A 16,280-nucleotide genomic window follows, 5' to 3' on the forward strand; every position below is an offset into this window, starting at 1 on the left:
GGCTTTTTATGAAAAAAGGCTATAAATAGAGAAATTGAATCTACTTGCAACATCACACATAGAAATTGGTAGATTTGCAACCAGGTTGTAGACCTCTTGGATACAAGTGGATTTTCAAGAGGAAAATGAAAGTGGATGGATCAATTGACCAATATAAGGCAAAACTTGTGGTCAAAGGATATAGACAAAAAGAATGTCTTAATTACTTTGACACATATTCACTAGTTACTAGAATAATATCTATTAGAATGCTAATTGTCATTGCATCTTTGTACAATCTAGAAATTCATCAAATTGATGTGAAAATAGCTTTCTTAGATGGTGAGTTAAATGAAGAAATTTACATGGAACAACCAGAAGGATTTTTTGTTCTAGGAAAAGAAAAGAAAGTGTGCAAATTGGTTAAATCATTATATGGTTTATAACAGAGCCAAACCAGAAATTTGACAATGCGATGATGTCAAATGGATTTAAAATTAATGAATGCGACAAATGTGTTTATGTTAAGAATAAGGACAAAGGTTATGTTATAGTATGTCTTTATGTTGATGATATACTCATCATAGGTAGTAATAACGACATGATTAAAACTACCAAGAAAATCTTGAATAAACATTTTGACATGAAGGACATAGGGATTGCTGATGTAATTCTTGGTATAAAAGTTACCAAAACATCAGAAGGATATACTTTGTCACGGTCATATTACATTGAGAAAACACTTGACAAATTTAGCAAAGATGATACTCATCTTGCTAGAACACCTATGGATGTTAATCTCTTTCTCTCTAAGAATGTACAGGAATGTATTTCTTAATTAGAGTATGCCCAAATTATTGGAAGCTTAATGTACTTTATGAACTGCACTCGCCCAGATATAGCCCATGCAGTAAGTAAATTAAGTAGATATTCAAGTAATCCAAGAGTAGAACACTGGAAAACTATTATAAGGATTCTAAGATATCTCAGATTTACTTGTAACATTGGGCTATACTATACTAGATATCTAGTGGTACATGAAGGATACTATGATAAAAATTGGATATCGGATACTAGAGACTCAAAATCCACTAGTAGGTATGTCTTTACTCTTGGTGATGCGGTTGTATCTTGGAAATCTTCCAAATAGACTTGTATTGCTAGGTCTAGTATGGAATCAGAGTTTAGAAAAAGCTAGGGAAAAAACAGAATGGCTTCATCAGTTCCTTAAAGATATTCCAACGTGGCCGAAACCTGTGCCTACTACATGTATACATTGTGATAATCAATCGACAATAGGTAGAGCACAGAGTCATATGTATAATGGTAAGTCACGACACATTCGTCATCGACATAACACCATGAGACAACTACTTTCTAATAGAATTATTTTCATTGAATATGTGAAATCTAAAGACAACATAACGAATCCACTAACCAAAGGGTTAGTAAGAGAGTTAGTTGAGAATTCATCGAGGGGAATGGAACTTAAGCCTATTAAATAAGAGTTACCACAACGACAACCCAACTTAGTTGACTGGAGATCCCAAGATCTGGGTTCAAAGGAACAACCGAGTTGTGTATGATTCATAAGGATCACTAGGGAGTCAAACTTCTACCCATTTCTATGATGAAACAGTAATGTTTGCAGCGTGTTAGGATAAGCAATGCTTTTATTGATTCTCATATCTAGGAATACCTAGTGGAGTATGGCAAGATACTCTTCATAAAAATCACCTATATGAATGTGAATTGGATCGGTTCTATGAGATTTTGAGGGCTATAATTCTCTAGAGCACTCATGAAGGACTAGGTTGTTTAGGGCCAAAACACAATCGTGACAACCAAACTGTGTCTGGAAATATGCTGTGTGAGTTCTATTGTCTTGATTTACACAAATGGCTGAATAGTTCAAAACATCATCTTCAATGATTAGCTAGTAAATCCGATAGTGTCTCACAAGAGAAAGTTCAAAGCCAAAAGCTACATATTCTTTGCAGAATATCTCCGATTTCTGTACTCTGTTTAGAAATATCATGTTATTGCATTTTCTCTCCGTCAATTCCATTCATGTGGGGGATTGTTAGAAAATTTAGTTTTATAGGCTTATTTTAGGCCAACTTTGAGTCCAAATTTAAGTGGTGCCTACACGTCTTTTGAGGTGGGTCCAAGTGGTGACGTGTTCCTTATCATATGGTAAGTCACATAGTGAAGACGATTCATCAAAACCATTTATGGATGAATGGGAAGTTGATATCGTTTTCAGTTTCATTAAATAGAAAGTTGAAGAGACAAATATGGGTTACCTTGTTTTGGTTGTCCCACACAGAAACAATAAAGAGTTTGTATGAGTATATAAGTTCTAAGCTGACATACTTGGGATGGGCCTCAAGGGGCACCCCAAGTTTTGTAAGGAGGGGAGTTATGGACAAAGTGGGTTTGACCCAAATCCACCACACACGCGCGCCCGCCGCCGCCACTGTTTGGTCGAGCAACACACGTGTGGGTTGTGGATCGGGTCCTAACTTTAATTTTTTGGACAAAATTCTTGCTGGAAAATTTAAATTCCTAACGAATTAATTCAAACTTTTGGCCAAAATTCGAATTCGAATTTTTGCTTTCTGGAACAGTGCCTCTCCGGTCACCTCTCTTCATTTTCTAATAGTTCAAGATTTCACACTTGTTCGAAGGGTTTTCTTCCCTTCCGAACAGACACCTCTTTGCCTATAAATACAGGATCCTCTAGTAGATTCAATTCATCAATTTCCTTCCATTTTTTCTTTCTTTCATGCATCTGTTCTTCATATTAGTTTATAGAAATTTAGAGAGTGTAGAACTTAGGTTATGGTTCGCAAGACAGATTGTTTGTAGTGCTACTACAATCTGTGATATTGATCATTGTATCTTGAGAGATAGACGCCAATAATCCGTGAACACATGTGCAGTGACGAATCTGTCTTAAGAATAGAGTGTCAAACACTCGACTTGATCGTGTTTTGTTGTTTTAACTTTTTGATACAAGAACTTCCTGTAAGTAATTTATTTTCTTTATTTGAGTTTTATTTTATACACAGAAGATTGTTCCAGTAGATATAAATTACTTTGATGGAAAAATTCATCAACTTAGTTATCAAGTTTATCAAGTTGATCGAGAAATTCAACATTGGAGTAAAAAATTATAGAATCTTAAAAAACACAAATTTTATGAGTTGCTAAAAGGCATTTCCAAGAAAAAATTTCTATCCACAAAAGCCATGGCCAAAGAAAAATTAAGTTCTGAAAATGGCATACCTAGGGGGCAATTTTTCAAGCCGTTAATTGAAGAAGAAGACCAACTTCTTTTGCCAAAGGATATTGAGCATTTTAATGTTAATAATCCAATTGGAATGTATGGTTTTAAGTCAAATATGACAAAAAATGTTGAACAACCATCACAAAATAATGGTGAAAATTCAATTGGAAGGCATGGTTTTAAGCCAAACATGGCTAAATTTGATGAACAACCATCACAAAATGATGATGAAAATCCAATTGGAGGGCATGATTTAAGCCAAATATGACTAAATTTTATGAACGACCATCACAAAATGATGGTAAAAATTCAATTAGGGGGTATGATTTTAAGCTAAACATGGCTAAAAATTTTGAAAAATCCACATATGATGAATTTAAATTTTTTGATATTGTTAATTTTGTCAAAAAAATTAATTTTCTAAAGTCAATTGACATTATGATTTCTGTCATCCAACAACCACAATGGCTTTGTGGGTCACATCAAAAATTAATTTGATGAAGTGGTTTACATAAATAAATTCTGAATTTTATTTCTATTTTTTATATAACAATAATAGAGGAGTATTTCGATGTGGCCACAATAAATAAAAAAATTATATATATATGGCCAATCAATTATAATTTTCATAGTTTCTATTATGTATTTATGTTCATACATCTCTTGAAGAAATCGAGTGCTCTTATTCTTAAAGAGTTGGTGGGGCATTGTTTGCATCATAAATAAATTTTTCGTCGATTATGACTAGGTTTAAATTTTCTGTTACTTCTTCTTATTATTATTATTATTATTATATTATTATTATGTAGGAAAATCTTGGAGGTTAAAGAGAAATTAAGACAAGTTTTGAAAATTCAAGGGATGGAAGACACGTGGCATTGTAAGAAAGAAAATTGAAGATTTAAGAAGTTAAAAGTAGTTATTTAGGTGGTGGTTAATGAAAGTTTTTTCCTTCATTTTTTTTTATAAATTGCCATTAATGGCTCTATTGTAAGACACCAACAAACCAATACATGACTTGATTTCTATTTCTTTTCTATCCTAGGAGTAGATTTAATCTACATAGGAGCAGTTTAAACTTAGACAGGAGTAGACTTAATATACTTGTATTTGATTGTTCATTCAATCATTTATATCATCATCTTCTTCTTCTCTCTTTCTCTTTTTCTTGTTTGAATTGCCATTATTTTTATTCCAAAGAAGTCCTTGAACTTTCAACTCATAGGACCTCAACACAATTATTTGATCATTATGTTGTTTAGTGAAATTTTAGTTAAGGCTTTATCAATTTAAGCCTAATAGAAATTTTACCAACAGTAGCAGCTGATGTGTGCACTTTAAGTAAGCTAAAACAATAAATAAATAAAAAAAATAACAAATGCATATTATGTGTTACTCAGGTGGTACAAATTTTCTTTACCACACCAAAAGTCTTAGTTTCGAGTCTTGTCCACCCCTAGCATAGAGAGAAACAAGACTTTAGACCACTAAGTTTAGTCTTCACATATGTAATACTACAATAATCTTCTACCATTTGATCAAAAAATAAAAATATATATGGTCAAATCACACTGATAGTCCTTGTATTTAAGTCTTTATGTCATTTTGATTATTATAATTTCAAGTGACTTGATTTCAATCATGAATTTATGATTTTGTCTTAATTTAATCCAATTGCTTACAATTGTTAACATTTTTTAATAAAAAATATCCACATAAGTGACATTATGTCATATTTTTAAGGCAAAATTATAAACTTGTTTAATTCAGTGATAGTGAGTTAACCAATTTAGTGATAATTTTTCATCCGAAACACTAACCGTGTTATCAATTGGATCAAATTGACACAAAATTTAAAATTAAGAGTCAAAATTGAACTAATTGAAAATATAGTGACCAAAATAACACGAGGTAAAATGTAAGGACTAATAATTTTTCCCTATATTTATCTGACTCTTTTTCTTTTCTTTTTGTGTGGATGAGGAAGACTTAATTAAAGACTTAAACCCAAGTCAAAGGATCACAAATGAAGTAGAAAAACAAATTTCTGGTAAAGTATTGAACTCTTTGTATTTGTTGTTTGTGCGATATTGTATGTTCTACTGTTATGGAACCATAGTTCAACTGAATTTGATGAACACATATATAAACTGAATTTTATGGAACTATAGTTCAACTGAATTTTACGGAAGCTTTCAACCATATTTCTGGTAACATTGATAAAATATACAAACTTCTTGCTAAGAAAACAACCATATTTCTGTGATATGGAATTGTTGTTGACACACGAATTGGCGCCTGTTCGTCCCACGTTGACTAAACAATGAATAATTCAATTTGTTCGTAGCCAATTTGCAATGACCCCACCACCCGTTGCCTTTCTCCTCTCTCCCCTATCTCCCCCCGTCCCTCCACCATTGACCCTTCCCCTTGCTGCCACCGTCGACACTCGGCAAACTCTCCTCATCCCCTCAATCCCCTCTTCCCCCAACTCCCCCTTACAAGTTACGATTGGACTATCCATGCGAGTTATATTTTTTTCATGTAAGCCCACATAATTATTAAACAAAATGTCAAGCAAACATAAATTTTATAAAAAAATCTATAAAACAAAATAACTTTACTAAAATTCTTACTGAATGCACATTTTGCCAAGCATGATTGGATGTTCAAAAAATGAGCTCATAACACCAATACTTGAGAAACTAATCATGGTCAGCAACATGTCCTTTTGTAAGATTTTAGTAAAATTATGGGTTTGTAGACTATATTCTACACAAGTTCCATACGAGACTGACATGGTACTAACATTTTTAAAATTATAAATCCCTGTCATGAATCTGTTTACTTTAAATTAATGAATAAAAATGAACCATATCATCATTCTATAAAAAAGTAAACAAAATATGCTTTTATACCATTACTCAGTTCTCTACAATATTATTCCAATTCTTAGAATGCAAATCAAACCAATCCTTATCGTTCCAGTAAATCAATCATAACCCCTTGCATTCACATTTCCTTGTAATATACTACTACTGAAATCTATATTATTATAGCAAAAAAATTACATATTAGCTACACACAAACAACCCATCACTGAATCTTCACCCACATACCAGAACTTGGTATACCAGCATGCACAACAAACAACAGATAGTAACCTGGTGGTGCAATCTCAGCTGTTGAAGGCCCTATTGCAGTTACCCTATACTCCTCTGACCCAACACAGTATAGTTCACTCGTCTTCAGCACCACCATTCTTTGGTTCATACCAAACGAATGCGTCGTAAACGACGGTGCAACAATTCTCACCGATACAACACTCAGTTTCAGGAACCTCAGCACCGTGAAAGTAACCCAAAATGACTGCATATACCTGAAACTCTCATTGATATTCATAATTCTGGGGCGTATTGGGTCGTACTCGGGTCTCAAGTAGGGCGGTGAATAGGCTTCCAAGCTCAGGTCTGTCGGGTATTGTACCCCAGTGAAGTTGTAGTATGGATGTGGGTTGCTTCCTCCAACTAAAACACGACCATCAGTTAGCAAAACAGCACTCGAATGGTACATTCTTGGCCTTGTCGCAGGGGACATGACTGAAAACCGGATGTCCTCAACCCCGTGGGGCTTGTAAATCACCGGTCGGGTAACCGGGTTTTGCCCAATTTCCCAACCCGCAGTACCTGATCCGGCACCATTGATGATGACCACGTCACCAGTGGGAAGAAGTATCATGTCACTCATCACACGAGGCATCGGCATGTCCTCCATGGCCCAACTGGGATTTTCAGCCGTGACCTTTATGCGTCCGCATGAGCGACTAGCAGCATCAAAGATCCCTTGTTTAGCCCTGGAGAACGCACCACGGGGTGCACCGCCGCATACCATAACCTCAGCCTCAATGGGCTCGTTTTCATCTATGGGGAGCAACACGGATGAACCTGAGCTAGGGTAGTTTCGAGGATCATCGACGGTTATTGAAGGGAACTCTCTAACAACACGATTTTGCTTGTAATCTAGAGATATAGCTCTTGTGTTGGCAAAAATAAACAAGTTTCCGTCTGGCAATAGGTGTACAAATGGGTACAAGTTGTTCTCATCATCATCTCTAGTCTCTCTGAGAAATTCAAGCCAGAAAGAAGATGGCGATTCAGAGTTTCTAGGGTAGAACTCGTAGTTAAACTGTCTCCTTCCACCGATGATGATAATCCGACCATCTGGTAGTCTTTGATTTGTTGCATACCATCTACGCTCCGATAGATAACCGGGAAACTCAACCCAATCACAGGACTCATCATTGCACGGGGCTAACGTGCGCACTACATGATCACCGTCATTGTAGCCTCCAGTCTGGACTAGCGTTCCATCGGGGAGGACAGAACCAGAGGAGCACCACGTATCAGTCTCTACCATTAGTGGCCGAAAAGTGTTAGTGCCTGTGTCATAGAGTAGAGAGTGAGCAGTGCAGTCATTTTTTAGGACATTATCAGAAGGGTCATACCGGCAGCGGCCATAGGGGAGAGAGAGATTAGAGGGGCCAAAATCAGTCCTATCAAACATGACAACCTTGTTGTTATGTAGTAGTTGCATGTGCATAGCAGATATGCCAATGCTTGCGTGCAAGAGACACCATTCGCCTTCACGGCCAATTTGACACATGGCCGGAAATGGATTGAGGAGGAGGAGGAGGATAAATAACAATGCTAGTAGAAAGAAGGTGACCATTTTGGTGAGAGAAAGCAGTGTGTATGTGGGTAGGGAGAGGGAAAATAGGGTTTTGGAATTCTGTTGTTGAGTTCTTGGTTAGAGATGAGTAGGGTTGATGGTGGGAATGGGTATTGATATGAGTTTCTATGTGTATATTATATACTTAATAATTGTTATATTTAATTAAACTAATAAATAATAAGGGTTATAACAAGTAGAAGTTTTCAAGTAAAGATTTAAGAACACTTGGGGGATGAGCATCAGACAAGGGAGGCATTCAAGAATTGCATCAGAGGTCAAAAGAAGTGAACCCAAAATTGAGGGTCACTTCCTTTCGGAGTGTAGAAAATATAGGGAAGTGAAGCTTGGAGTGCTACTCTTAAGCTTTTGGACTCATGGAATTTGTGTGAAAATCATGTAGGCCCCTCTCGAAACAATAGTTAAATTCCATAAATATATATATATATATATATATAACTTTTTAATATTGATGGTTACACCTACACCCCAACATTTTCCCAATATTTCTGTAAACAATTTTGTTTCTATTTCATTCAATTTCCCCTCTTTTTCTTTTTTTTCCACAAATTTAAGATCTAAACACAACCTTAAGGGAGTCAACTGAGGAACTCCAAGGACTCTAGACATTAACTGCTCCAACACTCTCAACTATACACACACACATATATATATTCAAGCCAAATACGATGAATGGACATTGAGTAGAAAGCATATATATAGAAATCAAACTTTTTCATGTATGATGCTTTAGCACCTATATATGAGAGGAAACCAGTCTCCACTCTCCAGTTACACCACCAGCACAACTTCCTTGGCATGGCACCAAAAGCAAGGGACAAAATTTGTCACACTAAAAACTCTATAAAAATGACATATTGAGCATATTGATAAAGGGGCAAAAAGTATAGAATAAAAAAGAGGAAATTAAAAAGTAAAAATAAACAGGGATCGTAAATCTTGAGGGTTCAACCTATAGTTCCTTCTACCTCTGCTCTGCCCCTGGAGGCAACTACTGTCCTTCCATCTTCTACATTCGATTGGAACTCCGAAGCGTCGACTTCTAAATCATTGTCCCCTATGCTTTCATCATCGTTACCCATCACTGACAGCATGGTGCATAATGAGGAAGCAAACGAAAAAATATAAAAGCACAAAAGAAGTATAATATACAACAATAGTGATATCTTCCATCCAACAAGTATGTTGAGCAAATTTCAACTAGAAAATTTTCATCATGGTGACTGGTAATATTATAAGAAGATGACATAAATCTAGGCTTGTAGCTACTACAAATTCTTAAAATGGTGTTTCTTCCTTAAAATAAGGTATTACAGAGAAATGATTCTCCCATACTGCAGAAGAGTCTTTTCACCACCAAGCTTAGCAAAAAGTTTCTACCAGCTTTTTGCATTTAACATGATTCATGTTGTTACATGAAACATAACTAAATTCTACTAGAAATGCTAGGTACCATGAAAAGTTACCCCCAAACGAGTTGTATGGTGTAGATTTAAAGTGGGTGGAATGTGAGTCACACCTAGAATGATTGTGATATTCATAGATGTATTTGTCCGGGTAATTTTCTGATATTTTTTTATGAGTTTGTGGTATTGTTGAATTTCTTCATGCAAGCAACTACTACATAATATATGTTGCTATATATTGTAGTGCAAAAACCTTTTGAGTATGACAGGGTACATAATGACATTTGAATGAAATCTTTTATCCTACCTTCTTTTCCTTTATTCATTTATTATCCTTATATATGACATACAAAAAATATATTTAATTTATATAGTTTGTACGTGTCCCTCACATGCCGTGTCTACATTTTTTGAAAATTTCCATATTAGCATGTCCGTGTAGTGTCCATGCCCGTGCCCATGCTTCTTAGCTACTAAAAGGTACTATCAAATGATGCCAATCTACAATAATTGTTCCACTATGTTTATTTCATTTGGAAATATTTCATCATTCCCTTATCCAAATAAACAGAACAAACATGAAAAACAGCTCAAACAGCTCAGCAGAAATAGTGAATTACACTCATTTATTGGGTATAAAACATTTTCAGTCAAGGAAACACTATAATTACCTGTCAGATATGAGGAATAGCACCTGTCAGAGGATTCGTTTCCTTTAGTATTTGAATTGACTTATAGTTACCTTCCAAAACACTCTTCATGCATAATCATTCATTTCTCTGCTATCTTTTAGAAAGAACTCTGCCAAACAGCCAATTAGCAAAGGTCGCAAAACTGAAAACAAATGCATATAATTTGCAAAGGATACAAATTGGGAATGAAAGATATAAATGAGCAAGAAATATATTGGTGGGGGGGTTGAAATCAATTGGCTAACAAATACGTGAAGCCATTACTACTTGTTAACATCATAATAGAATGAATGTGGAAAATATAATTTTCCTCTGTTCATTAATGGTATACACAGCTTAACCACTTCTTCATAAATTATATCATTATCATCTATAAAAGGTTAAGCCAATACATACTTGGAGTACATTGAGTTCAATACTATAAGAAATCTGGATGACAGAAATTTTGATCTTTGACCCATTTGAACTACATTTCTTGTATTATTATTTTTAAGACCAATAAACAAAAATAATGAAGGAGGAAACAGGAACAATTACACTAATATACTTAAGACCACTCGGCCTGCAACCAGTGGCATAGCTAGAATCTTAGTTCACCAGGGTCATATTTAACAAGTATCATCAATATCATTATGTTGGATTTAAGTTCTACACAATCTATATCAAAATCAATATAATCCATTGTAATTTTATATATTTTTAATCACATCAACAAAGGTAATTTAAATTTGTCAAATTACATATTAAACTTAAAGTTGGGACATTCATACTATTGCTTCAACAAAAATTAAGCAAAGATCTACACTAATACAATTGTTCACAATGAGTTTTATTTTTTGAAATCATTATATGATAACCTTATTGCATATGCTATCAAACACATATTTTCAATCTATATAGTCAAATAATCATTCATTCAACCATCACTCTGAATCCAAAAAAAAAAAAGAACCATCACTCATTCGGTTACATATTTGATTTAAATTGCATCGCAACTAAAGATCTTTTCACAGTTGTAGTTGTTACTGGTGGAATCAATGACAACTGTACTTGTTATTTTCACTGCACATTTAAAATAAAATAATAAAAAAAAAATCAAAATTTGTATTCTAATATGCATTGTGTAATTGTACAAAATAAAAACAAATTATAGAGCATATTGATAATGCAATAGAATAAGAATAACAATTTTTTTGTTTCTCTAATCTCACTGGGTTCAATTTGTAAAATCTCAAATATTTTTGATAAATTTTTACCTTTGTTTTAAGAAAATTTGAAAATTGAGTGGTGACACCACTCATTGTCAGGAGCCGCATGAAAAAGCTAACAACTCCAAACATAGCTAAATAAAAGCAACATTCAGATTTCCCTAGCAACCTGGATGAGGAGATAATTCACCAACTCTCCTGCCCCTTGTACATGCAATACCAATCAATCATGTGCTCTATGGGTTGTCGATCCTCTCAACAATACCTCAATTTTGTTCTTAAGAATGATTACCACCAACCAACATTGAAAAAATAATTAAAACTGATACCCAAAAATGTCAATGAGACAAAGCCAAAGAGTTAATTGAATTACTATGACTAGCTTTTGAGGGGTACTTCTAACGCATTGAATTAAAAAGAAAAAGAAAAAGAAAAACCCATCAAACATTTTAGCTGAAACAATCAAAAAAATACCTTGGGATTGGCTGAGGGAAGAGTCAGGGCCACCACAATAGTTCTCGAAGGCCATCTGAAGGGCAGTCCACGCTGAGAGAAGCAAACCGATGCCTTGATGAAGATGAGCAGCGTTCTCTGTTGAAAGTTGGGTCACCTTTTACGGGATGATGATCCATTGGAAACTCTCTCTCTCTCCTCTCTCTCTCTCTCTCTCCAAAATTGTAGCCTTTTAGTTTTCAGGCAGTTGCATAGGATAAGCTGAGGAATTTGGGTCAGGGTGTCCTGGAGACCTGAAAATCCGGAAAAACAAATCAACCAACAAAAGTAGGATTAATTACCGTAAGTCAGGAATTGTACTCATTTAATCTCATAATTTTTTATTTTATGTAGATCCAAAATTTTATTTTATTTTTTTTTCCTTTCTCTTTCTCATTTTTTATATATATTTGTCGGCGACCATCATCGATTGTGTTCACCGATAATCACCAACTGTTTACTTTACTCTCGTTGACAGCAAAAGAGATGAATTTCTGATAATATTTTTAACGTTGATCTACTTAAATTTGGCCAAGATTACAAGACAAGGCTTACATAACGTTTAGATTTAGAGCAATCTGAGTAAATCTACATTACATCCGGCCAGACTTAAACCAAAAATTGTTGTCATAATACAATCCTCTCACTTTGTCTCTCTTTCAATCTCTTAATTTTTCTTTTTTTTTCTTTTTTTTTCTGCTACACACTTCTCTTTTCTTATTTTAATGGAGAAAATTTTCAAATTCTAAATAAATATTTTGAGTTTTAGTTACAGGTGATAAAAACTAAAAAAATTTACAATTCCGAAGATACATTTATGCTGTTCTATATGATTTTAGCCTTTTTTTTCACTTTATTAAAACAACAACAAAAATTTAGCAAATATTAACAAACAGAAAAGTTACAAACTCTTAGAAACTATTGATCTGAGATCACCACTATCGTCGCGACGTCAAATTGTGTTTTAATAAATTGCAAATGAGCAAATTGATAATTTTTGCAGTTTTAAAACTGCAAATTTATTCAGTTTGATGAGAAATAAATTCAAACTCTAAATTTTTACAATTTTGTAAACTGAAAATTATGTGCTTTGTATGATAGATAATTTTTTTCGTGTTTTTTAGTGTTGAGAAAGATGTGATTATATTTTATTATGTTTTCGCTTTAATTTTTCCCTTTCTTTTTTTTTTCCTTCCAGCGATGTTCTGGACTATTCGATGAATTTTGGTGATGTTGAACATTCTAATAAGACTCCGGTGTCGTAACATGTGCACCGTCCTTAAATTTTAACCAAAAATAAAATTAAATTAAAAGGATTTTTTTGTAACAGTAAAAAATATGCAGGATTAACTGGTGCAAATATTTTGTTTTGAAACCAAATGAGTTTTGAACTATGCAAAGAGGACCTACAAGTTAGTGCCCCATAAAATTATATTCAAATTTGGGTCTAAGAAATTACCAACTCTACAGCCTTTTATTTGCACATTACACATTAAATCTCAAGTTTGATCATGGTAACAAAATAATTTTTAATTTTATCAATTTAAACTCTAAATTTTTTATTTGTTTTCAACTAAACCATTTGCTTATTTCCGTTAATTAAAATTGACGAAAAAATAGTATAAATTGAAAAATTAAAAAATTATTTTATTACAATGATCAAACCTTGAAATTTTTTTTGCAATTTTCCCGATAATATTTGTAGTGTGCAAGCAAAAAGAATTACTCATCAACTTCCTTTTCCCCATCTCTTTTCAAGGTAATCATTGAGTAGTTTTAAAATATCATATATATTTACAATATTTCAAACCAATCAGTTAAAAAAAAAATTAATAGACATACTTTTATTTGGTAGTTGAAAAATAAATTATAACGAACTTAGTATGTTATAGTTTCTTATTAAACAAAATACCATCAAATGTAAACAGAGTCACTTTTCCTCCTTTCACTCTCAACTTTCTTTTCCTCATCTCTTTTCAAGGTAATTATTAAGTAGTTCTAGAACACTATATTACCCACATGATACTCTAAACCAATTATACAATTAAAATTTTTATGGATGGACATGTTAGCTCACTTTTGTTTGATAGTTAAAAAACAAGTAATGACTAACTTAGTATGTTATAGTTTCTCATTATCCAAAACACCATGTAAACAATGTCACTTACCTACTCTCACTTCCTTATTCCCTTTTCAAATCACCCAAGTACCCACACCACCGCAAATTGGTCCGCTGCCAACACTACCACTACTATCTTATTTGGTGTAGTCTATTTGTACTAATAACTTTTTTTTAATTGAAAAGTTTTGTGTCAAACTATTTGATGCAATAAAAGCGGCTCAAGCCTATTTGAAGCCCAAGGAAAAAAATCGTAAGTATTGTGATCATTATTGTGATCAGTGATAATAGTTATGGTAATGATTGGTGTCATTGTGTGGAAAGTTAGTGAAAGCATTCTCTATATTTGAACAGTGAAATTTCATTATATAGAGACATTTTTATTTTTATATAACCAATAGATTTTGATTTTTTTTCAATCTGCTTCATATGCATTTTAAAAATATATTTAGGAACCTTCATAATTAATTTTATGATTTTTGGAATGCATCGATTTTTTCTTTTCTTTTCTTTACTTTTTTTGTCAATTTTGGATGTTGTTGGTTTGCTTTTTGTATTTAAAATCATAACAAAATTAAAAATTAGAAGTGCTATGATTATTGTGATCAGAAGTGATACACCCCACTAAAAACAGTGCTCTAAACACTTGGCAATGGAAAAAAAAAAAAAAAGACAAAAGCATCACTATCACTGTATAACCCACACAATTAGAACTCCTTTAGAGTTCTACTATTAGAACTCCCAAACATTTTTATTATTGTGATGGTTAATAATGATTGTGAGGGATATATTGTATTCAAGATTACAAAAAACATATTTATATTTGAATAGTGACATTTTAAACTCTAACTCACTGTTTAGAGACTTTATTTTTATTTTAATCTAATTGATGAAATTGAAGTTTGAAAACTATTTAGTTTTTATATTTAAATTCATTAAAAATTTGACATTAAAAAAAAAATTGTGATAATTGTGTTAGTTGATGATAGTGGTGGTAGAATTTCACTAAGTTAACATTAATATTGGAAATTTTACTGTATTAACTTTAGTTTTTTTTTTTTTTTTTTTTGAATTAGAAAAAAGGATGCTCTGAAACCGGTTATTTTATTTTATTTTTTAAATTTCTTAGACAACTCAGACCTTATTGGATATATCTCAATGAGATGATTATAGAAGGAATAAGCTCTTCCCTGTAACTCATCGTTCCACTCATCTCCATACCTTTCTTGCGAATCTTAATCTGAACTCACATAGATGATCTAAATTTTCTATCTGATAGGTCTCACAATAAAGGTTATTCACAAGAAAAACATCAACTTCGTCGGACAACTATAACCACATGAACAAATCACATTTTGTTTAGTAAATGAGAAATACTTTTCGCACATAAGATGTGTTTGTCTTTGGTGAGGCAAAGTTTGTAATTATCCTATTCACAATAAAATTATTAGGTAAGGCTGGCCAAATGACCATTTAAAATAAGCATAAAAAAATAAATAAATTTATCTCTAATCATTTTTAAGTATGTGCCCTATTATTTTAGGGGAGGGCAAAATAATTTTAAGCAATCATTCCTTGCAAGAAACATAAAATGAAATTTTTACATTTTGTTTGCACAACCCTCATATCAAATTTTTTATCTTTTCATGTGACTTTTATCTCATGTGATATGGTTTTTTTCTAAATGTAATGGGTGTTATACATATATATATATATATATATATATATATATATATGATATCTACAAAGTAGTTATATATTACTGAAATAATTCACCTTAACATTTCACCTCCTATGCGACTCCCATGTTATTGCTCAGCACTTGTGTTATGTTATGCCTACAATAACCAATGCCTTTTGTTCAATTTCTTATGTTCTTTTCATAGTCTCTGCCCCCATAAAAACCCTCTTCATCATAAATGATCCGCTTGCCCCAAAATGACCTGGACCAATAGGGAAATCCCAATTCATTGGGCCTTTTGATCCAATCAAATGGAAAGCCCCAAGGGCGCCATATTCTAGGAGCCCAAACTATGTGATTGAATAAATCCTCCTCTATTTGTTGCGGGTCAAGGGCTCCTTCCCCTTCTTCAAACTCCGATTCGTATTTTTCATAGAGAAATCTCTGATCAAGGATAGAATAAGATCCGTTTTGCATCATATCTAAGGGATTCCTTGGTTCGGGCCGACAAAGCAATATCACTCGATCATTATCAAACTGACTGCAATCTTTTTCTGTCCGTGAGGATCTCACCAGAGCGCTTTTTTAGCATGGAATTTACTTCCATTATAAAATGGGATCACACATATCATTGATGTTAACAGGCATTAATTGAATGGGAA

General features: G+C 33.2%; 1 protein-coding gene across 4 annotated transcripts; it reads right to left on the reverse strand.

The window, feature by feature from the left end:
- Positions 1–6,155: 6,155 nt before the first annotated feature.
- On the reverse strand, positions 6,156–12,042 carry LOC114324103 (aldehyde oxidase GLOX1). 4 transcript variants are annotated; one of them, XM_082915338.1, is made up of 4 exons: positions 11,801–12,042; positions 11,375–11,603; positions 10,098–10,227; positions 6,156–7,710 (listed from the first exon to the last, which is right to left on the reverse strand). In XM_082915338.1, exon 4 carries the CDS (start codon positions 7,685–7,687, stop codon positions 6,368–6,370), a length of 1,320 nt encoding a protein of 439 aa, XP_082771464.1. In that variant the 5' UTR covers positions 7,688–7,710; positions 10,098–10,227; positions 11,375–11,603; positions 11,801–12,042; the 3' UTR covers positions 6,156–6,367. The 4 variants fall into 4 exon arrangements, 2 of the variants coding, with proteins under 2 accessions (XP_082771464.1, XP_082771463.1); XM_082915337.1 differs by lacking the exon at positions 11,375–11,603 and having other exon boundaries at positions 11,801–12,024; XR_014361443.1 differs by lacking the exons at positions 6,156–7,710; positions 11,375–11,603 and adding an exon at positions 8,898–9,104 and having other exon boundaries at positions 11,801–11,980.
- Positions 12,043–16,280: the final 4,238 nt, after the last annotated feature.

The sequence above is a fragment of the Camellia sinensis genome, chromosome 2, assembly GCF_055761805.1.
Source record: "Camellia sinensis isolate YWXY chromosome 2, ASM5576180v1, whole genome shotgun sequence".
NCBI classification, from domain to species: Eukaryota; Viridiplantae; Streptophyta; class Magnoliopsida; order Ericales; family Theaceae; genus Camellia; species Camellia sinensis.

Excerpts from the sequence above, each read along its gene's own strand:
- LOC114324103 (XM_082915338.1), bottom strand. The coding sequence starts at position 7,687 with ATGGTAGAGACTGATACGTGGTGCTCCTCTGGTTCTGTCCTCCCCGAT.